This window comes from Tachyglossus aculeatus, chromosome 8 (assembly GCF_015852505.1).
Source record: "Tachyglossus aculeatus isolate mTacAcu1 chromosome 8, mTacAcu1.pri, whole genome shotgun sequence".
Lineage (NCBI taxonomy): Eukaryota > Metazoa > Chordata > Mammalia > Monotremata > Tachyglossidae > Tachyglossus > Tachyglossus aculeatus.
In genome coordinates, this window is record NC_052073.1 from 16,240,745 (window position 1) to 16,268,235 (window position 27,491).

The following is a 27,491-nucleotide window of genomic DNA, read 5'->3' on the forward strand; positions in this document are numbered from 1 at the left end:
GCCTGTCGTTGGCTGGCGCGCTGAGGCGGCCTGAGGCGATGGACGACGATTACTTCGGCAGCGCAGCCGAATGGGGAGAGGACGCCGACGGCGGCCAGGTGAGGAGGAAGAGGTCGAGGAGGAAGAGGAGGAGGAAGAGGAGGAGGAAGAGGAGGAAGAGGAGGAGGAGGAAGAGGGAGAGAAGCGCGCCCCACGGAGGCGGCCCCGCATGGTGGCCACCGTGTCCCGCCTCACCCCCCCTCCCAAGTCCGCGCCTGAGGGGAGAAATGTCCCCGTCTTCCCCTGCCACATCATCATAATAATAATGATGGTATTTGTTAATCAATCAATCAACCAATCGCATTTATTGAGCGCTTACTGTGTGCACAGCACTGTACTAAGCGCTTGGGAAGTCCAAGTCGGCGACATAGAGAGACAGTCCCTACCCATCAGTGGGCTCCCAGTCTTTTAGGCTGTGAGCAAGTCGCTTCAATCAATCAATCAATCAGTCGTATTTATTGAGCGCTTACTGTGTGCAGAGCACTGGACTAAGCGCTTGGGAAGTACAAGTTGGCAACATAGAGAGACAGTCCCTACCCGACAGTGGGCTCACAGTCTAAAAGGGGGAGACAGAGAACAAACATACTAACAAAATAAAATAGAGTAGATATGTACGAGTAAAATTAGAGTAAAAAATATGTACAAATATATATATATATATTTGTACATATTTATTACTCTATTTATTTATTTTACTCGTACATATCTATATATATATACACAGGTGCTGTGGGGAAGGGAAGGAGGTAAGATGGCGGGGATGGAGAGGGGGACGGGGGGGGGGGAGGAAGGAAGGGGCTCAGTCTGGGAAGGCCTCCTGGAGGAGGTGAGCTCTCAGCAGGGCCTTGAAGGGAGGAAGAGAGCTAGCTTGGCGGATGGGCAGAGGGAGGGCATTCCAGGTCAGGGGGATGACATGGGCCCTCAGTTCCCTCATCTGTAAAAACTGGGGATTTTAATAATGGCATTTATTAAGCGCTTACTGTGTGCAAAGCACTGTTCTAAGCGCTGGGGAGGTTACAAGGTGATCAGGTGGTCCCACGGGGGGGCTCACAGTCTTCATCCCCATTTTCCAGATGAGGGAACTGAGGCCCAGAGAAGTGAAGTGACTTGCCCAAAGTCACACAGCTGGCAGTTGGCGGAGCCGGGATTTGAACCCATGACCTCCGATTCCAAAGCCCGGGCTCTTTCCACTCAGCCACAATGCTTCTCAGGGATTGAGACTGTGAGCCCCCCGTGGGACAACCTGATCACCTTGTAACCTCCCCAGCGCTTAGAACAGTACTTTGCACATAGTAAGCGCTTAATCAATCAATCAGTCAATCATATTTATTAATAACTTACTGTGTGCAGAGCACTGTACTAAGCGCTTGGGAAGTCCAAGTTGGCAACATATAGAGACAGTCCCTACCCAACAGTGGGCTCACAGTCTAAAAGACTGTGAGCAAGTCGCTTCACTTCTCCGTGCCTCAGTTCCCCCATCTGTAAAAAATGGGGATTGAGACTGTGAGCCCCCTGTGGGGCAACCTGATCACCTTGTAACCTCTCCAGCGCTTAGAACAGTGCTTTGCACATAGTAAGCGCTTAATCAATCAATCAATCGTATTTAATGAGCGCTTACTGTGTGCAGAGCACTGTACTAAGCGCTTGGGAAGTACAAGTTGGCAACATATAGAGACAGTCCCTACCCAACAGTGGGCTCACAGTCTAAACGACTGTGAGCAAAGTTGCTTCACTTCTCTGTACCTCAATTCCCTCTTCTGTAAAAAATGGGGATTGAGACTGTGAGCCCCCTGTGGGACAACCTGATCACCTTGCCTTCCCAGCGCTTAGAACAGTGCTTTGCACATAGTAAGCGCTTAATCAATCAATCGTATTTATTGAGCACTTACTGTGTGCAGAGCACTGTACTAAGCGCTTGGGAAGTACAAGTTGGCAACATATAGAGACAGTCCCTACCCAACAGTGGGCTCACAGTCTAGAAGGGGGAGACAGAGAACAAAACCAAACATATTAACAAAATAAAATGAATAGATATGTACAAGTAAAATAAATAAATAGAGTAATAAATATGTACAAGCATATATACAATAATAAATGCCATTATTATTATTATTATTATTATTATTATAGTTAAGCGTGTAATAAATGCCATCATTATTATTATTAATTGGCGGAGATAGGATTTGAACCCATGAGCTCAGACTCCAAAGCCCGTGCTCTTTCCACTGAGCAACGCTGCTTCTCTACACTGGGCCGTGGGTGTATCCATCAATCGATCGCTAGTGATTATTGAGCGCCTGCTGGGTACCGAGCGCTAGGGAGAGCACAATACAGTTACGGGATGCGATTAATGCCCCCCGCCCCCGGTTTTGCACCCAGGCCTGCCCCCGCAGCAGTTACTGTCCGGCGGGGAACACAGGCACTAAATCATTTCCCCAGAAGGCCAGCAGATTTCTTGTCATCCCCCATTTAGAGTTATAGCCAAAAATTTTAGAGGTATTCCCAAACTGCCCCAGAAATGGAAAAGCGTGCCCAGAGGATCCTCAAATACTCTTAGATCATTTTTATGCTAGTAAATGATTTTCATTTCAGTGGGGTTCAGAGAATCTGTCAACTGTGGCTACCCCTGTCTCCATTTCCACCTGGACTCCCATTCTAATTTTTCTTCAGTTTGACCCTGTGAGTCAGAAGGACCTGGGTTCTAATCCCAGCTCCTTCACGTATCCGCTGAGTGACCTTGGGCAAGTCCCCCTTCTAGACTGTGAGCCCGTTTTTGGGTAGGGACTGTCTCTATATGTTGCTGATTTGTAATAATAATGATAATGTTGGTATTTAAGCACCTATTACGTGCCAAGCACTGTTCTAAGCACTGGGCACTGTTCTACTTCCCAAGCGCTTAGTACAGTGCTCTGCATACAGTAAGCGCTCAGTAATACGATTGAATGAATGAATGAACTTCTCCATGTCTCAGTTCCCTTATCTGTAAAATAGAAATTAAGACTGTGAGCCCCATGTGGGACAGGGGCTGTGTCCATCTTGAATATTTTGTATCTTCCTCCGTGCTTAGAACAGTGCTTAATAATAATAATAATAACGGCATTTGTTAAGCGCTTACTATGTGCAAAGCACTGTTCTAAGCACTGGGGGGATATAACATGATCAGGTTGTCCCACGTGGGGCTCACAGTCAATCCCCATTTACAGATGAGGTAACTGAGGCTCAGAGCAGTTAAGTGACTTGCCCAAGGTCACACAGCAGACATGTGGCGGAGCCGGAATTCGAACCCATGACCTCTGACTCCAAAGCCCGTGCTCTTTCCACTGAGCCACGCTGCTTCTTTGCTGCTGCTTGACACTTATTAAGCACTTAACAAACTTATTATTATTATCCAAATGAATATAGTCGATCCAAGTATCTTCAGTTTCTAAGTCTTAGGCTTCCATTCAGCAACCAGGATTAAGAAGAACTAAAGAAAATGACAGATCAGGAGATAGTAAATGCTTGTACGTCAGGAGGATGGAAGCTTTCCAAAGTAGAAAAGAAGCATTTGTTGAAATGAAAAAGTGAAGGTCTGTCACTGACTGTAAATTTTGCCAACAGCAAGATGATGATTATGGAGAGGGAGAAGATGATGCAGAGGTTCAGCAAGAATGTCTGCATAAATTTTCCACCCGTGACTACATAATGGAGCCTTCTATATTTAACACGCTCAAAAGGTAAGAAGAAAAGGCTTTCTTGAACTAATATGCCCCCTCCACAAAAAACCTTTCAGGTGGCAAGAGACCCTTCAAACTGACGGCTACACTGAGACATGCAGATTTCCTGTGGGGGTTGTGTTCTTGCAAAACCTCAACATTAAGGACAACTCACATTTTAGTACTCAGTGTCAGTGCTCTCAAAGCACACCACATGTGCATAGACACAACCATTTTTTCCGAGTTTTTGCCATGCTGCATTCAAATAGGTTCCCGGAGTCAGAGGAAAGTTCAGTAATTCCCTAACCCAGTTCTAGCCCAAGTTTTAGTGGGAACACATATTACAGCAAAATATGTTCAAAATCGATCCACCAATTGTATTTATTGAGTGCTTACTGTATGAAGAGCACTGTACTAAACACTGGGGAGAGTGCAGTATAAGAGAGTTGGTAGACAAGTTCCCTGCTCACAAGGAGCTTACAGTCGAGAGGGGGAGATAGACATTAAAATAAATTACAGACATGAGGGTGGGGTGAATAAGGGTACAAATCCAAGTGCAAGGGTGATGCACAGAGAAGGATTAAAGGAAATGAGTCGGAGAAGTTTAGTGCCCTCTGGACTGTTAGCTCCTGGGCAGGGAATGTGTATTATATTGTTGTGTTGTACTCTGTCGAGCACTTAGTACAGTGCCTTGCACACAGTGAGCACTCAATAAGTACGATTGATTGATTGAGAAGGCCCCTTGGAGGAGATGTAGTTATAATAAGACCTTAAAGGTGGGGAGTGACGGTCTGTTGGATAAAAAGCGGGAGAGTGTTCCAAGCCAAAGGCAGGACAGGGGCGAGGCATCAGTGGCAAAATAGATGAGATCGAGGTACAGTGAGCGGGTTGGTGTTAGGGGAGTGAAGTTAGCGTACTGGGTTGGTAGTAGGAAATCAGGTAAGATAGAAGAGGGACAAGGTGATTGAGTGCTATAAAGTCCACGGTAAGGAGTTTCTGTTTGATGTGGAGGTAGGTGGGCAACCGTTGGAGGTTCTGGAGGAGGGGGGGAAAATGGACCAAATGGTTTTGGGTTTTTTAAATGATTCAGGCAGCAGAGTAAAGTATGGACTGGCATGGGCAGAGATATAAGGCAGGAAAGTTAGCAAGAAGCTGATATAGCAGTCAAGGTTGGTTAAGATAAGTACCAGGATCAATGGGGAGGCAGTTTGGATGGAAAAGGAAGGGCAGATTTTAGTGATGATGTTGTAAAGGTAGAACTGACAGGGTTTGGTAAACAGATTGAATGTATGAGTGTAAGCTTGCTGTGGGCAAGGCACATGTCTACAAACTCTATTGTATTGTACTCTCCCAAGCCCTAAGTACATGTTCTGCACACGGTAAGTCCTCAATAAATACCACTGATTGATGTCTGGGTCAAATGACAGAGATAGAGCCGAGGATAGTTTAAGTACTTAGGTGGCGTTGAAATGATAGAGTGGCAGTTGGGGCATAAACTGAAAAGGTCAGAAAAGACCTCCTGGGGGAGATGCAATTTCAGAAGATGGAGAAAACTGCGGTCTGTCATATATGAAGGCGGAGGGAGGGTGTGGGCAAGAGGTTGGTGGTGGGAGAGATTAGAATGAGGCCCAGTGGGTAGGTTAGCTTGAGAGGAACTAATAGCTGGATGTAATGAGAGAAGAGAGCAGATAAGTAGGAGTGGGAGAAATGATTTCCTTAAAGCTGGTGATTAGGAGTTTTTTGCTTAATGTGGAGAGGAACAGGCAAGCGGAAGTTTTTGAAGCATGGGAAGACATGCCGAATGGCATTTTAGAAAAATAATCCAGGCAGCAATGTGAAGAATAAATTAGAGAGGGGAGAGGGAGATCAGTGAGGGGGCTGATGGCTTTAGTCAACCTGGTATGTGCCAAGTTCCTGGTCCAGCATTGTGGATGTTTGGGTGGAGAGGAAGGGGTAACTCTAGAAATGTGGTGGAGGAAAAATCAACAGGATTTGGCGACAGACTGAATGTGGGGGTTGAAAGAGGGAGAAGTCAAAGCTAGTACTAAGGTTTTAGGCTTCAGAGATGGGGAGGGTGGTAATGGTGTCAATTATGATAGGAAAGTTAGGTGGTGAGGATTTAGGTGGAGAGGGAGAGGTGAAGAGTTTTTGAGGGCCACCTTATAGAAAAAGTGGAGGGTGTACCTTAGGAAGGCAAAGTAGAGGGAATTAGGTAAGCAGTTGGTTGTGGATAGGAAAAGAATGGGTGTTTTCCACTGCGGATTTGGACACCGGTACTGAACAGTGCCTGGCACGTAGTAAGCACTTAACAAATACCATAAAAAAAGCAGTGAGAAAAATGGGGATGGAGAGAATGAATGGAAAGTTGGTCAAGCAATGATTGGTGTTTGGTTCCTGCTGCAGAAACCTAGGAGAGGATGGTCATAGAGTAGAGGTGAGGGTAAAGGGCCTGAGGTGGGAAGGGCATTTCCTACTGTGGGGGCTTTGCTCTTTAGAGAGTCAGGGAATTCTTGTAGTTTTCCCACTAGAGAGGCATTGGCCCTTCCAGCGGAGCACCATGGGGGGGGCTTTGTTTCCTGTGGTCAAATGGTAGAAACAGATGGTAGGACGTGGAAGAGGAGAGGCAAAGCAGGCCATCAGGCCCACTCTCCCAGACCTCACTTTTGTTGCAGCCCTGTCATTCTGGGAGACAGAGCTGCTGGAGCCTTCCAGCCAGGTGCTCTTTAGGCCGTCAACAGACCAATCAGGGCTGCAAGTGATCCAGACAGTAGTTTTTCCTATTCTGTTTTAAAATTATAGATACATTAAGGGGATATCGTTTGGAATGACATCGATCATCTTATCTGTGAGACTTTTCTCCTGCATTCTAACCTGTGTAATTGCTGAATTTTGACACTTTTCAGGTACTTTCAGGCAGGCGGCTCTCCAGAGAATGTGATCCAGCTCTTATCAGAGAATTACACTGCTGTAGCCCAGACAGTGAACCTGTTAGCCGAATGGCTCATTCAAACAGGTACCTTATGGTCATCCCACATTGCTCGTTGACAGCACTGGATGAGGGGTCTAGAAGACTCCTCAAGCCACCCAGAGTCCCCATTCAGCCCTGGCTTTTCCCATATCCTTCTTCCCTGAAACTTCATTCTGCAGCAGAGATAAGAGTAGGGAGGATGTAGATGAGATATCATTTGGTCATGGTGGGGGGACACCCCTGAAGCCCCCAGACCTGGGCCACTGATCCGCAGCCCTGCCCCTTGATTGTCATTTTAGGACTTGAAGGGAGCACATTAAGGCTAGTTGATAACTGCAGTGGGAAATTAATCTACTTGGTTATGCTAATTTTCCTTTTTTGTGGACTCCATCCTGATGTGGTTAAAAAAATAAGGTAGAGGTTTTCCCCAACATTTAATTATTTTTTTGAGCCATGATGCATAGAATTCTTTTATATTTGTTTTTCTCTGCTTTTAGTTACCATTTATGGCTGACGTTTCCCAAAGAGCCCATGAACATGATTCTCTCTGAATTTGCCTCCTCTGATCTCAGCACTGTAACAGTAGAATTGTAGGACATGCAGTGTGTGTTTAGCCTCTAGACCTCGACTTCGACCTCATTATGGGCAGCTCGTTATGTGTCAGTTTTTGTAGTGTACTCTCCCAAACGCTTATTACAGTGCTTTGCATCCAGTAAATGCTCAGTAAATACGATTGAATGAATGAATGATCCATTTAAGGAGCTACACCGTCATCTGAGGTAAATAAGGGGTAATTCAGAGCTTGCATAGTACAAATATGCTGTTACTATTAATACACTGGCTGCAAAATAGATCATCTGCAGTGCAGAAACTAATTAGTCTGAATCGCTGTCACAGCTAGTAGGTATATTTGCTGTAAAATAGTTGCTCTTATGGTGAATATTTTTGTTATTGACTTCTTTGACCCTCTGTCTTTAGAGAGCTTGATAATGTATATATATATCTTTGACAGGTTTTTGAAAATTTTGGTGTTCTTTCTGCTTATAAGAAGAGATTCTTAAATAGAGAGGTGTTCGTATATTTTCTGTGGTCTTTTTCAGGCCATTTTTAGATGGTCATAATATGGTTCAAATAAGTGTTTCAGTATTTGAGGTCTGAGTCAAATCTCATAAAAAATTTCCAATTCTCCACTGTGCATTCCTTTGTTTCCCTTCCTTCTCCTCTCCCTCCTCCAGAGTCCTGTTTTAGTTTTTAATACACCTTGTATTTGACTAATTCGAGTAAGTTGACGCCTTCATAACAGGTACTCGAGAGCAATTTTCTTCCTCACCAGTTGTGTCCACTTTCAGGTGTTGAGCCGATGCAGGTTCAGGAAACTGTGGAAAACCACTTGAAGAGCTTATTGATCAAACACTTTGACCCTCGGAAAGCTGATTCTATCTTTACTGAAGAAGGAGAGGTAAGGGGAAGATATTAATCACACGTGTTTCAGTGTTCTTCGGCCTGATCCAAAGACTTTCAAAACTGTGGTCTCTGAGAACTTGTGTGTGGTGGCACAGCCTCAACCCAGGCAGAATGAGACCTAGGCAGGTGCACAGCAGCCCAGAGGGCCCACTACACGGGTGAAGGCACTGCTTATGCTGCAAGGTAGTGTTTAAACTGCCATGCCTGACCCCTGCCCTAACAAACAGACTGAAACAGGAGACTATGGGGCAGCCTGGCTCTTTGCTCCATACTTAATATCCATACAATAAATCAGACTTGTCACTGAAAGTTGTGGGTGGTGGTGGTGATAGCCAGGTTGGGGCAGCCCTCGAGGGCAACAAGCGAACAGGAATGATTGTGAGAGCAGAGATGAGACCAAGAAGCACCTAGCTGGGTAGACAGCTTAAAATCGGAAGGTAGCTTGACCAGGAGTAAACAGGGAATGTCTGTCCCTGCACCACTCTCCTCCTCTCCCTCTTCTCCCACTTACAAAATTCACATCAGCCCCACGATCCTCCGGTTCTGATGATCAGGGAAAGCAGTTTGCCACAAAACCTGAACGTCTGGGCCTGCTCTGTGGTAACTTTCAAGTTGAAAAATACTTTAGAGCAATTTCCATATACATTTTGTTTGTTCTGCTAGGTGTAGTCATTAATATATTTTTAAGTTGGATCGTGACTTTAGTTTTAATTTTTGTAGACTCCAGCCTGGCTTGAACAAATGATTGCACATACTACATGGAGAGATCTCTTCTATAAATTGGCAGAAGCGCATCCTGATTGTCTGATGCTTAATTTTACTGTCAAGGTAAGAAACCCTGAGGTATAAGAAAATATGTATCTGTGGAAATGATATATTTCATTTGTTTATCAATAATTATGGTATTTGGTAAGCACTTGTGTCACACACTGTGTTAAGCACTGGGGTAGATACAAGATTACTGACCGAGCACCCACCCTGTAACACATGGGGCTCACAGTCTAAGAGAGAAGGAGAGCTGGTTGCAGTTTTTCTTTAAATTTTTCAAGTTTGCTTTTGTGAAAAGTAATTGGTCCTTTGTCATGGTCGGATTGACCTTGGCAGGATTTAATATTACACATACTGATTTTGGCTAAGTGATTTTCTTTATCCATTTTGTAGAAAATAAAGGAAAAGCTTTATATTACTTTTGTCTTAATTCTGTTTGTTTATTGATGGTCTCTTTCATTGGCCCTCTTGCTGAAGAAGCAGTGGGGTTTTGCGTAGCTTAATTTTTGAAGTGCTAATGTAAACTATGGCATCTACAAGTTGTTTTTGCATTCTAGCTTATCTCTGATGCTGGATATCAAGGAGAAATAACCAGTGTATCCACAGCTTGTCAGCAATTAGAGGTGTTTTCACGAGTGCTCCGAACTTCTTTGGCTACCATTTTAGATGGAGGAGAAGAAAACCTTGAAAAAAATCTCCCTGAGTTTGCTGTAAGATCTTTTCCTTTTCTCCCTTGTTTTGTATTCTCTCAAGAGTGTGAGGAGTGTTACAACTCATTTCATAGCCTTTATGCATTCTCTTTCCCTCATTCTGTCTCTGTATCACTTGCTACATAATCGAAAGAAACCAGTTTTTCTCAGCTGTGGCTAAATAATCTTGCCATGATGATTTCCTTGTCTCCAAATGTGTGCCTTTCAGAAAATGGTGTGCCATGGAGAACACACATACCTTTTTGCCCAATCAATGATGTCCATATTGGCCCAAGAAGAGCAAGGTGGATCTGCTGTGCGCCGAATTGCTCAGGAGGTTCAACGATTCGCCCATGAGAAGTAAGCCGAACAGCCCTTCCCCAACACATACCCTCTTCCCAAATGCCTGTTTTTAAAAGTCCTGGCCATCCAGGGCCAGAAAGAAAATTCCCAGGTTCTTCTGTTTTAATTAAAAAATGAATAATTGCCAATATAAGGTCATCAGATTCAAGTGCTCTTCCAGTACAAACTTTAACAGAATACATTATTCTCTTATATTGCTAATGTAGTAAGGAGCTTGTCTTTTTGGTTTGTTTGTGCTTTTATTTTTTTGGCTGTGGGTGAGCTTTCCCTCAAAAATTGTGCATATTTTTCCAAATGAACCCACTTTACATTAAAAATGGCCATATCTGTTGATAAATACATGCCACTGCCTAGCAGCTTAAGAAAGTAAGAACCAGATATCACTAGCTTACAACCAAGTTTGGGCATTAAATATAAAAAACCCAACTTCGATAGTCACTTCACCATTAAGACTAAAATATGTATCTAAATTTGCATTTTTATTTTTGATAACTAGAGGTCATGATGCAAGTCAGATAACTCTAGCATTGGGAACAGCTGCTTCGTACCCCCGAGCGTGCCAAGCTCTCGGAGCCATGTTGTCAAAGGGAGCCCTGAATCCAGCAGACATCACTGTCCTTTTCAAAATGTTTACAAGCATGGACCCTCCTCCCGTGGAACTGGTAATTATTGACTCTTTTGGTGATTACCCTAAATACCCTTCTTGTCCTTAACAGGGGGTTCTGCTATTTAGGAAAGCTTGTACAAATCGTTATTAATTATATTTTTCATGAGCACACCATTCTGCCAGACGTGTTTTCATGGTAGCAGAATTAGGAACATCCTTTAGACAATGCAAGTGTGTCCGGGTCGGTGTGACACAAGGTCGGAAAAAATGGTCATCAGACACGGGGAGCACTACATTATGAGTTGTCCTTAATGTGCGTTCTGCGACAACACAACCCCTGAATTATGCTACTAGGTGTTATAATAATAATAATGGTATTATTATTCATATGTGACAGGCTACTACTCTTCACTCCTTCAAAGCCCTCCTAAAATCACTTCTCCAAGAGGTCTTCCCTGATTACGCTTTCATTTCCCTTATTTGCCCTCCCTTCTGCATTGCCTATGCACTTAGATCGGTATCCCTCTAGCACACGATATTCACCCCACCCTCAGCTCCACAGCACTTATATACATGTCCTCAGTCTCTTCCATTTTCCCTATCTGTAATTCATTTCAATGTTTGTCTTCCCCTGTATACTGTAAGCGGGGATTACTGTCGGCCATCTCTATTGTATTTTACTCCTCCAAAGTGCTTGGTACAGTGCTCAGCACACAGTAAGCACTCAGCGGCGTCATGTAGAGAGCACAGGCGTGGGAGTCCAAAAGGTCACGGGTTCCAGTCTAGCTCCACTGTGACCTTGGGCAAGTGATTTAACTTCTCTATGCCTCAGTTACCTCATCTGGAAAATGAGGAATGAGACTGAGAGCCCCACCTGGAGCAAACTGTGTCCAACCTGATTTGCTCGTATCTACCCCAGGGCTTAGTACAGTGTCTGGCACATAGTAAGTGCTTAACAGATCCCATAACTATAATTATTATTGTTATTAATATGTACATTTGATTGATTTCTACTCTACTTTTCCGTAGATTCGAGTTCCAGCCTTCTTGGACCTGTTTATGCAGTCACTCTTTAAACCAGGTGCTAAGATAAACCAAGACCACAAACATAAGTATATCCACATACTGGCTTATGCAGCCAGCGTGGTGGAGACTTGGAAGAAGGTAATATTTGTTCTTTGTGAGTTTGAGGTTTTGTAGAAATATATGAATATGGTTTGGCTTTAGCAGTCGGGTTTGGGCGCTTGACCTTGCTTGCTCCATCCTGACCATCAACTGGGCTTATAGAGGACTTTAAGCAAGGCATTTTACTAAATACCTTAGTATTTAGAGAATGCTTTAGAGAAGCAGCGTGGCTCAGTGGAAAGAGTATGGGCTTTGGAGTCAGAGGTCATGGGTTCAAATCCCGGCTCTGCCAATTGTCAGCAGTGTGACTTTGGGCAAGTCACTTCACTTCTCTGGGTCTCAGTTACCTCATCTGTAAAATGGGGATGAAGACTGTGAGCCCCCGTGGGACAACCTGATCACATTGTATCCTCCCTAGCGCTTAGAACAGTGCTTTGCACATAGTAAGCGCTTAATAAATGCCATTATAAATCCTGAGAACTACTTTTCATACCCAAGTGATTTACTATATAACTGGGGAGAAGAACAAACCCAAAATATATAATCAAAAAGGCAAATGTTTGCGAATATACCCAGTTCTGCCTGAATGCATATTTTCATTATATGATTTGGCTTGAGCAGTGTTAGGGAATTATGAAACATTTGTCTGCCCCTATGAACCTGTTTGGAAACAGGTTGTCATGATGTTCAAAGAAGTTATGCACATGATGCTACGGTAGGAGCAGTTGTCCCAGAACACAAGAAATCCTGGTCCCCTCAATCAATCAGAAGTAGTATACAGTGCCTACTGTGTGCAGAGCACTGTATTAAAGTTTTGGGAGAGTTCAGCAGAAATATGATCCTTGCATTTGGGGCATTTATCTTCTAATCGGGGAAACAAGCAGACACAAACACTAAGACAAGGAGGACCAAGGTAATAATAACAATAATGGCATTTATTAAGCGCTTACTATGTGCCAAGCACTTGTTCTAAGCGCTGGGGAGGTTACAAGGTGATCAGGTTGTCCCACGGGGGCTCACATTAATCCCCATTTTACAAATGCAGGAACAGAGGCCCAGAGAAGTTAAGTGACTTGCCCAAAGTCACACTGCTGACAATTGGCAGAGCTGGGATTTGAACCCATGACCTCTGACTCCAAAGCCCATACTCTTTCCACTGAGCCACGCTGCTTCTCTAAAGTATTCTCTAAATACTAAGGTATTTAGTAAAATGCCTTGCTTAAAGTCCTCTATAAGCCCAGTTGATGGTCAGGACGGAGCAAGCAAGGTCAAGCGCCCAAACCCAACTGCTAAAGCCAAACCATTGCAATTTACAAAAAATGAACAAATCAGTCTCAGAAAAGGAGCTTGATATCAATGCCACTTGTGCCAACTAGCATAAAAATCTCATTGTTTCACAGAGATGACACTTATAATTGACAGAAGGGGGCACCTGATTTTTACAGAAGTGGTTTATCTCAGCTCTAATAATAAAGTTGTCTTTCAATCTAAAAATACTGAAGCATCATTCGTCTAGAGTTAAGGATACAGCTGTGTGTGTTTTTTGTTAAAGAACAAGAGAGTGAGCATTAATAAAGACGAGTTGAAGTCAACCTCTAAAGCCGTTGAAACTGTTCACAATCTGTGTTGCAATGAGAACAAGGGGGCTTCAGAACTGGTGGCAGAATTAAGCACTCTTTATCAGTGCATCAGGTAAGCAGAACAACTTCTTGCTGATGGACAATCTTTTGGAGGAAATAGCTTGAATTTGCCTACTTAACTGAATAAGTAGTGGAGCACAGTGGGTTTTGATTATAGCAACAATTGTTCATGACATTTGCAGAATAATCTTTGGATAAATGTCTCTTAGACCATATTGCCAGAAGAGGAATGTTCGAACGTTCTCTACCAGTCCAGTCATCTGATGCTGAGAGCAAGTGCTTTCAGGTCTTATAGCCAGAGGATTAATGAAACATGAAGTCAGGAATTTGCATTACCTTTTTCAGAGTATTAATCTGCTAGCACCATTCTAGGTCTTATACTCACCAAACAAATGGAAAGGAAAAAACCCTTCAGTCTTGTGTTAAATAATACCAGGCCATATACTGTTTTGAGAATTTTCAGATTATTATTTGGAAAGCGTTAGGTATCGATGTGTTGTTGGCTTCTAGATTTCCTGTGGTAGCTATGGGTGTGCTCAAGTGGGTGGACTGGACTGTATCAGAACCCCGCTATTTTCAGCTTCAGACGGACCACACGCCAGTGCATTTGGCATTACTAGATGAGGTAAGGTAATAAGCAGCTCTCCTTTAGGGAGTTTATTCATTTGCCTAATCACCTGTAAAAGTACCCCAAAATTATGCTACATGCCCTGGTCTCTGGCAGCGTTAAGAACTGAATTCAAAAGTCCCCTCTCAATAGTCCCGCACGGGGGGGAAAGTCCCATCCTCCTGCCCTATCAAGGTTACTGTAGAAATTACACCCGTGGAGATTAAAAAAAAAATAAAAATGAAGCTAGTCTCACCTTGCTCAATTGTTTGCAGATTAGCACCTGCCACCAGCTCCTCCATCCTCAGGTCCTACAGCTCCTAGTTAAACTCTTTGAGACCGAACATTCCCAGCTGGATGTAATGGAACAGGTGCGTCCTCTTTTACCCTTATTGTTGACAAGGAACTGATCCAGCCAAGTGTTACATTATAGCTGGAACAACCTGATTTTTGTTGGTTTTTTTTGGTCTCCTCCTCTTTTCAGCTTGAGCTGAAAAAAACGCTGTTGGACAGGATGGTTCACCTCCTCAGTCGAGGCTACGTGCTGCCTGTTGTAAGTTATATCCGCAAGTGCCTGGAGAAGCTGGATACTGACATTTCTCTCATTAGGTACTTTGTCACTGAGGTCAGTGCATGTCTTTTTTATCCTTTTAGCAATTTATCCCATACCCAGGGTTCACTAACTGAATGGTACACTAGCAAAGGCTAGGTGTCATAGCAAATGTAAATGTGAGGTTGCAATTGGCTGGCTGTCAGGGATAATAGTGGAATTTGGCTTTTAAATGTATGTGAAGACTACCACCTTCAACATTTTCCCCCTTGGTATTTAATTGGCATTTATTAAGCACTTTGTGTTAACCATTGGGATGACAAAAGCTAATTAGATCACGTCCAGCGTGGTTTAGGGGCAAGAGCTTGGGAGTCAGAGGTCGTGGGGTCGAATTCCAGCTCCGCCACTTGTCAGCTGTGTGACTTTGGGCAAGTCACTAAACTTCTCTGTGCCCCAGTTCCCTCTTCTGTAAAATGGAGATGAAGACTGTGAGCCCTACATGGGACAACCTGATTACCTTGTATTTCCCCCAGCGCTTAGGACAGTGCTTGGCACATAGTAAGCGCTTAACAAAAACCATCATTATTATTACTGGGCTCTCCCTGCAGGTGCTGGATGTGATCGCTCCTCCCTACACCTCTGACTTTGTGCAGCTTTTCCTTCCAATCCTGGAAAATGACAGCATTGTGGGCACTATTAAGACTGAAGGTGAACATGACCCGGTTACAGAGTTTATAGGTAAAGTTAACGTGATGAGCTCGGACCCTCTTATATTGTTTCTTATTTGACAAAATGGAATAACAGTCTGTCTTTGTTTTTAAGCTCACTGTAAATCGAACTTCATTATGGTAAATTAGACCAGAGAAGCTGATGCTGCAGAAGAAGGTGAATGTCACATAAGCCTGAAAACAAACATCCCAGCTCCTTGAGTGTTCATTTTCTTCTTGCACCCTAGTCTCACTGCAACCTAACTTCTGGTAGACTGATTGGAGACTTTCTTGTATTTCACTTTTTAATTAAAGACAAAGAGAGTTTTGAAATGGTTCTGGGGAGAATCTTTAGTTTTGAAACATTATGGCTCCTGGCATAGTGGTCCAGCAATCACAGTCAGTGTCATTTTTACATGTAAAAGGCCACTCTATCAAAATTTTAGTGCAGAAGTAGAAAATACTCTTCCTCAAAGTATCTATCACATTGACATCCTTCTTGAAGGGCAAGAAGTACAAAAGCTTAGTGAGGCTAAACTTTCTTACTCCTTAAACATTGTTATATAACGTACAAAACACATGCTGCCTAGCTACAAATAGCACATTAGCTATAGATCAGATTTCAAGTTTCTGTGCTCTTCCACAGTTCAGCACAGTAGCCTTGAGTAATAATACTTCATATTTTGACTTCCAAGAAAAAGTTGACTGACTCATTTCCGTTTTTGGAAGTGCTGAGCTAAATGTCTGAAAACAGCCACCCAAGAGGAGCAGCTCATCTCAAGCAGAATTGGAGCAATTCAGCATCTGAGGAAAGGCATGTGAAGAGGAAGAATGCATCAAGTAGGGATCATATAACTGCAAGGGTTAGTTTCTTTAGCATTCCCAACTAAATTATAGGATCCCCAAAGGAGCATCTTTCTTCAATGGCAAGATTGTAGTCACTTCCTTTTCCTCCTTTATATGTACTGGTCACAATTCTCAGCCAGCCTCTCTCTCCCTGTGGAAAACAGTGGATGTTAGTGTGGCTAAAGGAAAGGAGCGGCATTTTCAAGCCTCCCAACCTGGGCCACTGCCTCTCTCCCTCCTCCACGCTTCTTGTGCCCACCACAAGCTTTCTTTCCATAGCATTCCACGTTTCCCTTGGACATCCTGTCTCCAGTGTAAATCTCGTATATTCCATTAAATTCAGTCTACTTCGGTAGAACAAGCAGAACTTATTTCCACTGTGCAGTCAACTCAATGGTAAGATTACCTTCCTAACCTTGAAGAATATTTTGTGGATTGGATATTTTAAAATCTTACCACTCCCAAACTATTTGGTCACCTACAAATCCCTTGAAAGAGATTAAGGGAGTTATTTTTTCCTAAGGATCAGGCCCTAGCAATCAATCGTATTTATTGAGCGCTTACTGTGTGCAGAGCACTGTACTAAGCGCTTGGGAAGTACAAGTTGGCAACATATAGAGACAGTCCCTACCCAACAGTGGGCTCACAGTCTAGAAGGGGGAGACAGAACAAAACCAAACATATTAACAAAATAAAATAGAATAGATATGTACAAGTAAAATAAAGAGTGATTATAGTTCAAATCATTTACAACTACACTCTTCCCTCCACCATAGGCTTTAAACCAGAAATATTGTTGAGTCAGTGGATTGTCCTATTACAAAGGAAACATTCCCTTTCAACCCACTCCAGATGAGACTACACTTTTCCAGGCTCTTACAGAACATTCAAGGCCTCGGTCAAATTACTATTGTCCCTCGAAGAAACCAGCTTTGGGTTTTTAACTATTTAAAATGAGTGAATAGAACTTACCCACGGTTCGCCCCAAGAATTCCGAACAATCCAGTATTCTGTTCCATCACTGTCTACACCCCATCCAGCCACAGATACAATGTGGTTAATAGAGGGATCCTGATTATATTCAGAATAGATTCCTCCAGTGTAAGCATCCAGGCCTTCTGTCGCCATTATACCACAGCTGAAAGAAAGCACATGTTTTACTCAGTACTGCACAAACCTTTTTTTTTTTAAAAAAAAAGTAGCTGAGAAGATCAAAATCAAAATTGTCAACAAAGGTTTTAGCCACTAGGAAGTCTTCTGCTTGTTGGGAAGACAGAGCCACACAAATGGATGGCTAGTCACAAGGCAGGTCAGCATTTCCCTCAGTCTTCAATCAATCAATCGTATTTATTGAGCGCTTACTGTGTGCACAGCACTGTACTAAGCGCTTGGGAAGTACAAGTTCCCAAGTACAACTTCACAGGGCGGTAGGGAGCCCATCCATGTGCCTGTGCTCAAGCACCAGTGCCTAGTTGCCCAACTGTATGTGTGTTTGACTCAGCTCGGCCCTGATAGTTATGACATGGCTATACACTTGCTGGCCCTATACCGACCTTTGCCATAGGAGGAGGAAAGGGAATAGTTAGGAATAATCCAAAGATTTGTCTTTACCTGATCGGACCGTTTGCATAAATTTCTGCCTTCATTTTATCTCTTCCGGCAACAGAGCCAAAGTCTCCAACTTTCCAAAGGGTGTAATTCTGTATGACATGACACACCTTGAACTCAGTGCACGTTCCACATTCATTGAACTTGTCGCACGCTGCAGGCAACAGCAATCGTTAATGGTGGAAAAACTGGAAGAACCAAATTGTCTTTATTTTCCGGGGTCTGGGAATTTTATGTGGCCCTTTGTCCAACGCTGATACTCTGTGCAAAAGGTGACTTACACAGTCCTTATACACAGGACCTAGTCCAAGATGGGCTATTAGAAAAGGGGCCCTCGAACTAATGCTTCCTTCCCCATTTCCCTCCGCCCCTGTATCTTTTTAAGACAGAGATTCTCAAACCCAGATGGGCCAGGGCAAGGGTCTCTACACTTCGACCTACAAACCCAAAGAGCTTGTAAAAGTGTTGTTAACATTCGCACTGCCCCCAGACACAAAGGATGCTACCCAAACTTTACAGAGTGCAAATAAAGAACTCGAATGCATTTGTATCAGAGAAGACTCTAAGACTCTAAGACTCTGGGATGCAGGGTAGACAAGCTGTATTAAGTAAGCCCACCCTTCCCCCAGAGAAAGATCAGACACTCCCACAGCTATAGCAAGAGCCTGGAGTGCTTACTTTCATGCCAACTGAAAATATAAGAGTTCAGCTGGGCTGTGGCATAGCCACCAAATCAGCTATATGTTGGATGGCCCTATATCAAATCCACAGCACCAACCTTCACCCGAGTCTGCTTGTCTGCATGCCTATTTTAAAGCATTCTACAGCTTTGGAGAAAAATGTGAAAAGGTTTTTAGGGCCCATTTTCAAGTCTCTGTCCTAGAACCACCCAAAAACGTCACTCTAGCAATTAAGTTTAAGCCTGTATAAGTGACGCATGGTGGCCCGGGGCAGGGAGGAACATGCACATTAGAAAAGGAGTGCTCATTAACAGTGTAACCATGAATAGTTAGGAAGTTGCTTTGCTTACGCTGGTCCTTTGCCTGGTAGTTGTTGCAAGTCTCATCAGGAATCCCGTGTTTGTGAGCGTACTCCCAGACTGGCAGGTCGTCTCCCCCTTCACATGAGCCTGCATTGCCACAGTCAATCACGTGCTGCACAGACAGGAAGGCAGATGGCCACGCCCCTTTCCTCTTGATGTTGATCCGATCTGCAACCAAATCCCAGCAATTTACCTCCAAAAGAAACCATCCCCACTGAAACAGAACACTTCCAATCATCCGGCTGTAGCACTCGGCAGCCTTAATTATAAAGCAAACGGTTTAGGGAATAAATAGTATCTGCTGAACTGCTGTCTAGACGTTGAGAGAAAAATTAAACCACCATGAGAATTCAAAGGCTAAAGGTCAATGCATCTGCACTGTAAGGGATAGGCCACTACCAGGTTTGGTGCTAAGCAAAACAAACTACACCCACTCGATCTCCCAGGATTTCCATTTAGCCTCACACTGTTCACCAAGAATGAATGTCTGCTACTACTCCTAGAACCTCAAAACAGCTCATTAAGTGCCTTCTGTTCAGAGATTTCAGTCCCTCTGGCTAATGATGCCAATTTGCCTCCAGTCTGAGGTGTCTGAGCTAACATTTTCAAGAAGCAGCTGCCCAGCTCCTCTGATCCACACCAGGGAGGTGGAAAAGGAAAGCTGGAGGAATCAGGGAGAAGGAACTGATTTACAAGCAGTGACTCAACGAAATGCTGGGAAAAGGCTTCATGAGTGTTGGGCATGTGTCGGGGGTGGCTGTATCATAATAATAATAATAATAATGTTGGTATTTGTTAAGCACTTACTATGTGCCAAGCACTGTTCTAATCATAGAGAAGGCTTGTAATCTGCCCAGGTCACGGGGTGAATAAAGTGTCAGATTCTGCCACATTCAATCATCAAAATGTAGCAATAACCCAGGTAGAGGGTCTTAAAATACCAATCATTTAAAGTTGAAATAATTTAAAAGTTTTAACTTACGCGAGTGGTTTATTTGTTCAGTAAGGAGTCCCCAAAACAACATCCCAAAAGCAGTAAGGGCAGTTACGCTGCATTTCTGAGAGGGCTGCTTTAGATTTAGAACAATAAGTCTCAGTTTAGGACTCATCCGCTTCACTAGCTGGGGGGGGAGAGCACTAAAAACTAGAGATTCTTGGCCAACAGAAGGTTAACTGCGGTTCATATTAATCCTGACCATCAAGACTGCCCTAAACAATTCAGGATTCAATCAGACTGGGCGAGACTCAGCCTATATCATCATCATCATCATCAGTCGTATTTATTGAGCGCTTACTATGTGCAGAGCACTGTACTAAGCGCTTGGGAAGTACAAATTGGCAACATATAGAGACAGTCCCTACCCAACAGTGGGCTCACAGTCTAAAAGGGGGAGACAGAGAACAAAACCAAACATACTAACAAAATAAAATAAATAGAATAGCTATGTACAAGTAAAATAAATAGAGTAATAAATATGTACAAACATATATACATGTATACAACAGTATATATGTACAACAGCATGGCCACGGCCTGGATTCTCAAAGCCAGCGACCTTAGCAGCGGCCGTCAACCCGAGCCACCTACCAGAGCCCTCGATTACTCACAGTCCGTGAACAAAATGCCCTGGCTCAAGCTTTATGTGGTGCAGTGGAAGATCTACACATGTACACACATGTACACACATGTCCGACGGCTCACCGTGCCCACTGTTGACCCAACCCCTCACAACTGGTCAAATCCTGATGACCCACGAGTAGGCTATGAGAACTAGGACTGTAAGGTTCTTGAGGGCAGGGACTGTGTCTAACACTGTTCTCTACTCTAATGTACTCTCCCAAGCAGATCATCATCATCATCATCAATCGTATTTATTGAGCGCTTACTATGTGCAGAGCACTGTACTAAGCGCTGTACAAGCAGATAACCTGGTTATCTGCACCAAAGTGCTCAATAAATATTAAGAGGTTCAGTAGGGAGCAGGCCATAATCATCATCATCAATCGTATTTATTGAGCGCTTACTATGTGTACAGCACTGTACTAAGCGCTTGGGAAGTACAAATTGGCAACATATAGAGACAGTCCCTACCCAACAGTGGGCTCACAGTATAAAAGGGGGAGGCAGAGAACAAGACCAAACATACTAACAAAATAAAATAGAATAGATATGTACAAGTAAAATAAATAAATAAATAAATAAATAATCTGACTGATAATATGAAAAAAATCCCAGAATGATAGTTCTGGTTTGAAAATGGTTCCACTGTGACGGGCCTTGATATGTATATATGTTTGTAGATATTTATTACTCTATTTATTTATTCTACTTGTACATACCTATTCTATTTATTTTATTTTGTTAATATGTTGGGTTTTGTTCTCTGTCTCCCCCTTCTAGACTGTGAGCCCACTGTTGGGTAGGGACTGTCTCTATATGTTGCCAACTTGTACTTCCTAAGCACTTAGTACAGTGCTCTGCACACAGTAAGCGTTCAATAAATACGATTGATTGATTGATTGAGGGCAGCGTGGAGGTCTGGGGGGCCCAGGGAGGGGCTACGGTACCTAATCCCACCCCCACAGCCTCCCACCCCACATCATGTGGTTGCCTGGAGCCGAGAGGTCCTACAGGCAGGGTTGGAGGTGGACCTCCTGGCCTACATCCCACAAACTCCCCACTCTGCAACATCCTCCCATCTTTTAGACTGTGCGCCCAATGTTGGGTAGGGACCGTCTCTATATGTTGCCAATCTGTACTTCCCAAGCGCTTAGTACAGTGCTCTGCACCTAGTAAGCGCTCAATAAATACGATTGATGATGATGACGATCCCCTCCCTGCTGCCAGAAACCAGGCTTAGGGCAGGGTATGCCGGAGGTGGCAACGGATGGGGGTACGGCCCGTCCCTTAGAGACGGCCCTTTTCTCTGAGGGCTTCCGGTCCCAGTTTGACAAGTAAAGTTGGGGCGTCCAATCAATCAATCAATCAATCGAATTTACTGAGCGCGTGGTCCAACCCATTACCCTGTGTGTCCAGCCTAACACGGGAGGTGTCGGGGGTCTTCCTGTTCGAAATAATTCTGTTTCACCCCTAGCAGGGGGTAGCTCTTGGCTATATGGAAGGTTGGGATTATTTCTACATTTCAACCCTCCACGCTTCCCTTGCTCTCTCTAACCAGCGATGGTTGAAAGAGGGCTGAATTTGCCCATTCAGAGCAAACCCATTTTCCCTCCCCGCCATCGCACGTCCTACCTGCCAGAGCACTGGTGCTTCCATGAGCCCAGCAGGAGCCGCAGTACTGAGGGATGTGCTGGTTCCTCGTGGTGCTGGCGTAGTTGACCCCGTTGACGTTCCGCCAGTCCCAGCTCTTGGGTAACTGGGCCGCGTCCAGGTACTCGTGGGGCCTGGGGTAGGTCCTGGAGCGGGGACACAAAGTGGGTTCACTCCCCGGCCCGAGCAGGGCAGGCCCAGGGCCCCAAAGGCACCCACCCAGTCTCTCTCTCGCCTTCCCCCAGCCGAGATGATGGGAATTCAAGTTTCAATTCCCGTCCGAGGTGAGGAGAGAGGCTCAGCAGCCCCCACCCCGCCGGCCGGGGAAGGAGGCCGCCTCCCCCCAACCTCCACCAGCTCACAGCTTGGCTCAGTGGAAAGAGCATTGGGCTTTGGAGTCAGAGGTCAAGGGTTTAATAATAATGGCATTTATTAAGCGCTTACTATGTGCAAAGCACAGTTCTAGGCGCTAGGTTTGAATCCCGACTCTGCCACATGTCAGCTGTGTGACATGTACTTCCCTGTACATGTCAGCTGACATGTACAGCTGACATGTCAGCTGTGTGACATGTGCCAATTTGTACTTCCCAAGCGCTTAGTACAGTGCTCTGCACATAGTAAGCGCTCAATAAATACGATTGATTGATTGATTGTGACCTTGGGCAAGTCACTTCACTTCTCTGTGCCTCAGTTCCCTCATCTGTAGAATGGGGATTAGGCTTGTGAGCCCCACGTGGGACAACCCGATTACCTTGTATCTACCCCAGCGCATAGAACGGTGGTTGGCACATAGTAAGCGCTTAACAAATACCATCATTATTATTAAAATGGGGATGAAGACTGTGAGCCCCACGTGGGACAACCTGATTACCTTATATCCCCCCACAGCGCTTAGAACAGTGCTTGGCACATAGTAAGTGCTTAACAAATGCCATCATTATTATTATTATTAAAATGGGGATGAAGACTGTGAGCCCCACGTGGGACTACCTGATCACCTTGTATCCCCCCCCAGCGCTTAGAACTGTGTTCTGCACACAGTAAGCGCTTAACAAATACCATCATTATTATTAAAATGGGGATGAAGACTGTGAGCCCCACGTGGGACAACCCGATTACCTTGTATCTACCCCAGCGCATAGAACGGTGGTTGGCACATAGTAAGCGCTTAACAAATACCATCATTATTATTAAAATGGGGATGAAGACTGTGAGCCCCACGTGGGACAACGTGATCACCTTGTATCTACCCCATCGCTTAGAACAGTGCTTGGCACATAGTAAGCGCTTAACAAATACCATTATTATCATTATTATTATTATTATTAATATGGGGATGAAGACTGTGAGCCCACGTGGTACAACCTGATCACTTTGTATTCCCCCGGCGCTTAGAACAGTGCTTGGCACACAGTAAGCGCTTAACAAATACCATCATTATTATTAAAATGGGGATGAAGACTGTGAGCCCCAGGTGGGACAACCTGATCACCTTGTATCCCCCCCAGTGCTTAGAACAGTGCTTGGCACATAGTAAGCGCTTAACAAATACCATCACTATTATTAATCAATCAATCGTATTTATTGAGCGCTTACTGTGTACTAAGCGCTTGGGAAGTACAAGTTGGCAACATATAGAGACAGTCCCTACCCAACAGTGGGCTCACAGTCTCAAAGGGGGAGACAGAGAACAAAACCAAACATACTAACAAAATAAAATAAATAGAACAGATATGTACAAGTAAAATAAATAAATAAATAAATAGAGTAATAAATGCGTGGCTCAGTGGGAAGAGCCCGGGCTTTGGAGTCAGAGGTCATGGGTTTGAAACCCGGCTCTGCCACATGTCTGCTGTGTGACCTTGGGCAAGTCACTTACCTTCTCTGAGCCTCAGTGACCTCATCTGTAAAATGGGGATTAAGACTGTGAGCCCCACGTGGGACAACCTGATCACTTTGTACCCCCCCCCAGCGCTTAGAACAGTGCTTTACACATAGGAAGCGCTTAACAAATGCCAACATGATTTTTATTATTAAATATGTACAAACATATATACATATATACAGGTGCTGTGGGGAAGGGAAGGAGGTAAAACGGGGGGGGGGGATGGAGGGGGGGCGAGGGGGAGAGGAAGGAGGGTCATGGGTTCTAATCCCTGTTCCGCCACATGTCTGCTGCGTGACGTCGGGCAAGTCACTTAACTTCTCTGAGCCTCAGTTCCCTCATCTGTAAAATGGGGATTAAGACTGTGAGCCTCACGTGGGACAACCTGATCACCTTGTATCCCCCCCCCCCGGCGCTTAGAACAGTGCTTTGCACATAGTAAGCGCTTAACAAATACCATCATCATCATTATTATTATTCTCTGCGGCGTTGCAACCGGGGCTGCAAGGCAATGGAGGGAGGGACAAAAGCGGGGAGAAGAAAGGGGGCGAGCAGAGCGCCGCTCCGGGAGCTGGCTGGACGCCTCCGGGGCGCGGGGAAGGAGGCGGAAGAGGCGGGAGAGGGGGGAAAACATTCATTCATTCATTCAATCGTATTTATTGAGCGCTTACTGTGCGCAGAGCACTGTACTAAGCGCTTGGGAAGTACAATTTGGCAACATATAGAGACGGTCCCTACCCAACAGTGGGCTCACAGTCTAGAAGGGGGAGACAGAGGCCAAAACAAAACATATTAACAGAGTAAAATAGAATAAATATGTACAAGTAAAATAAATAAATATATCACCATCATCATCAATCGTATTTATTGAGCGCTTACTATGTGCAGAGCACTGGACTAAGCGCTTGGGAAGTACAAATTGGCAACATATAGAGACAGTCCCTACCCAACAGTGGGCTCACAGTGTAAAAGGGGGAGACAGAGAACAAACCAAACATACTAACAAAATAAAATAAATAGAATAGATAGGTACAAGTAAAAAAAATAAATAGAGTAATAAATATGTACAAACATACATATATACAGGTGCATAAAATAGAGTAATAAATATGTACAAACATACATATATACAGGTGCTGTGGGGAAGGGAATGAGGTAAGATGGGGGGGATGGAGAGAGGGACGAGGGGGAGAGGAAGGAAGGGGCTGAGTGTGGGAAGGCCTCCTGGAGGAGGTGAGCTCTCAGCAGGGCCTTGAAGGGAGGAAGAAAATACATACAAACATATACATATATACAGGTGCTGTGGGGAAGGGAAGGGAGGTAAGGCGGGCCGGGCTCACCTTTGCCCCCCGTGCAGGGTCGGGGCTCCCGCCAGCGGGCTGAAGCAGGTCTGTCCCGGCCGGTAGTAACGGCCGGCGGAGCCCAGGGACAGGCCCCCGCACAGCAGGGCCAGGCCCAGGCCCAAGGACAACAACCGCCGATCCGCACCGGGAGACCCCATGCCAACCGACCCACCCACCGACCGACTGACCCACCGACCGACCGACCGACCGACCGCCGCCACTTATGGGCGGGAAGGGAAGGGGCGGGCCGGGGCCCCTGCTCACCCCGCCCCCAGGCCCGGATAATAATTATCATTATCATCATCATCATCATCAATCGTATTTATTGAGCGCTTACTGGGTGCAGAGCACTGTCCTAAGCGCTTGGGAAGTACCAGTTGGCAACAGTCCCTACCCAACAGTGGGCTCACAGTCTAAAAGGGGGAGACGGAGAACAAAACCAAACATACTAACAAAATAAAATCAATAGAGTAATAAATATGTACAAACATATATACATATATACAGGTGCTGTGGGGAAGGGAAGGAGGTAAGGGGGGGATGGAGAGGGGGGCGAGGGGGAGCCCACTGTTGGGTAGGGACTGTATATGTTGCCAATTTGTACTTCCCAAGCGCTTAGTACAGTGCTCTGCACACAGTAAGCGCTCAATAAATACGATTGATGATGATGATGATGATGAGAGGAAGGAAGGGGCTCAGTGTGGGAAGGCCTCCTGGAGGAGGTGAGCTCTCGGCAGGGCCTTGAAGGGAGGAAGAGAGCTAGCTGGGCGGATGTGGGGAGGGAGGGCATTCCAGGCCCGGGGGATGACGTGACGTGGTGATCATCATCGTCATCATAATAATAATGGCATTTGTTAAGCGCTTACTATGTGCAGACCACTGTTCTAAGCGCTGGAAGGGATACAAGGTGATCAAGTTGTCCCACGGGGGGGCTCACAGTCTTCATCTCCATTTTACAGATAACTGAGGCCCAGGGAAGTTAAGTGACTTGCCCAAGGTCACAAGGCAGACATGTGGCGGAGCCGGGATTTGAACCCATGGTTTCTGACTCCAAAGCCCGGGCTCTTTCCACTGAGCCATGCTGCTTCTCTAATAATAATCAATCAATCAATCGTATTTATTGAGCGCTTACTGTGTGCAGAGCACTGGACTAAGCGCTTGGGAAGTACAAGTTGGCAACATAGAGAGACAGTCCCTACCCAACAGTGGGCCCACAGTCTAAAAGTCTAAAAGTTAAATGACTTGCCCAAGGTCACACAGAAGACATGTGGCGGAGTCGGAATTTGAACCCATGACCTCTGACTCCAAAGCCCGGGCTCTTTCCACTGAGCCATGCTGCTTCTCTAATAATAATGACGATGATGGCCTTCCCAGACTGAGCCCCTTCCTTCCTCTCCCCCTCGTCCCCCTCTCCATCCCCCCGCCCCGTCTTACACCTCCTTCCCTTCCCCACAGCACCTGTATATATGTATATATGTTTGTACATATTTATTACTCTACTTATTTATTTTACTTGTACATATCTATTCTATTGATTTTATTTTGTTAGTATGTTTGGTTTTGTTCTCGGTCTCCCCCTTTTAGACTGTGAGCCCACTGTTGGGTAGCATCATCATCATCATCATCAATCGTATTTATTGAGCGCTTACTGTGTGCAGAGCACTGTACTAAGCGCTTGGGAAGTACAAGTTGGCAACATATAGAGACAGTCCCTACCCAACAGTGGGCTCACAGCATGAAAAGCAGCGTGGCTCAGTGGAAAAGAACACGGGCTTTAGAGTCAGAGGTCATGGGTTCAAATCCCAGCTCCACCAATTGTCAGCTGTTTGACTTTGGGGAAGTCACTTAACTTCTCTGTGCCTCAGTTACCTCATCTGTAAAATGGGGATTAAGACTCTGAGCCCTCCATGGGACAACCTGATCACCTTGTAACCTCCCCAGCGCTTAGAACAGTGCTTTGCACATAGTAAGCGCTTAATAAATGCCATTATTGCTATTACTACTGTCTCTGTATGTTCCCAACTTGTACTTCCCAAGCGCTTAGTACAGTGCTCTGCACACAGTAAGCACTCAATAAATACGATTGATTGATTGATTGATTTGTTAAGTGCGTACACTAGGTGCAAAGCACCGCTCTAACCTCTGGGGAAGGATACAAGGTGATGAGGTTGTCCCACGTGCGGCTCCCAGGCTTCATTTTGTATATATTTACTATTCTATTTATTTTATTTTGTAAATATGTTTTGTTCTGTTGTCTGTCTCCCCCTTCTAGAC

At 44.8% G+C, this 27,491-nt stretch overlaps 2 protein-coding genes across 2 annotated transcripts; one reads left to right on the forward strand and one right to left on the reverse strand.

Annotated features, from left to right (window-relative positions):
* NELFCD (negative elongation factor complex member C/D) lies at positions 1-15,555 on the forward strand. Its single transcript, XM_038750009.1, has 15 exons — positions 1-98; positions 3,640-3,755; positions 6,638-6,747; positions 8,052-8,161; positions 8,887-8,994; positions 9,492-9,644; positions 9,853-9,983; positions 10,483-10,648; positions 11,623-11,757; positions 13,271-13,410; positions 13,869-13,983; positions 14,241-14,336; positions 14,450-14,590; positions 15,124-15,253; positions 15,338-15,555. Exons 1-15 carry the CDS (start codon positions 39-41, stop codon positions 15,370-15,372), a joined length of 1,746 nt encoding a protein of 581 aa, XP_038605937.1. The 5' UTR covers positions 1-38; the 3' UTR covers positions 15,373-15,555.
* Positions 15,556-25,381, reverse strand: CTSZ (cathepsin Z). The gene is made up of 6 exons (XM_038750010.1): positions 25,215-25,381; positions 21,972-22,135; positions 18,707-18,886; positions 17,680-17,830; positions 17,041-17,206; positions 15,556-16,219 (listed from the first exon to the last, which is right to left on the reverse strand). The coding sequence occupies exons 1-6, from the start codon at positions 25,373-25,375 to the stop codon at positions 16,109-16,111; spliced, it is 933 nt and encodes a 310-aa protein (XP_038605938.1). The 5' UTR covers positions 25,376-25,381; the 3' UTR covers positions 15,556-16,108.
* Positions 25,382-27,491: the final 2,110 nt, after the last annotated feature.

Bases quoted from the DNA above. Each gene is read 5' to 3' on its own strand.
- CTSZ (XM_038750010.1), bottom strand. From the start codon at position 25,375: ATGGGGTCTCCCGGTGCGGATCGGCGGTTGTTGTCCTTGGGCCTGGGC. The intron at 22,136-25,214 runs GTGAGCCCGGCC...TCCCCGCTCCAG, and splicing joins ACCCTGCACGGGGGGCAAAG to GACCTACCCCAGGCCCCACG. The intron at 17,207-17,679 runs GTAAAGACAAAT...GCTTTCTTTCAG, and splicing joins TATGCAAACGGTCCGATCAG to CTGTGGTATAATGGCGACAG.
- NELFCD (XM_038750009.1), top strand. From the start codon at position 39: ATGGACGACGATTACTTCGGCAGCGCAGCCGAATGGGGAGAGGACGCC. The intron at 8,162-8,886 runs GTAAGGGGAAGA...TAATTTTTGTAG, and splicing joins TCTTTACTGAAGAAGGAGAG to ACTCCAGCCTGGCTTGAACA. The intron at 14,337-14,449 runs GTGCGTCCTCTT...TCCTCTTTTCAG, and splicing joins AGCTGGATGTAATGGAACAG to CTTGAGCTGAAAAAAACGCT.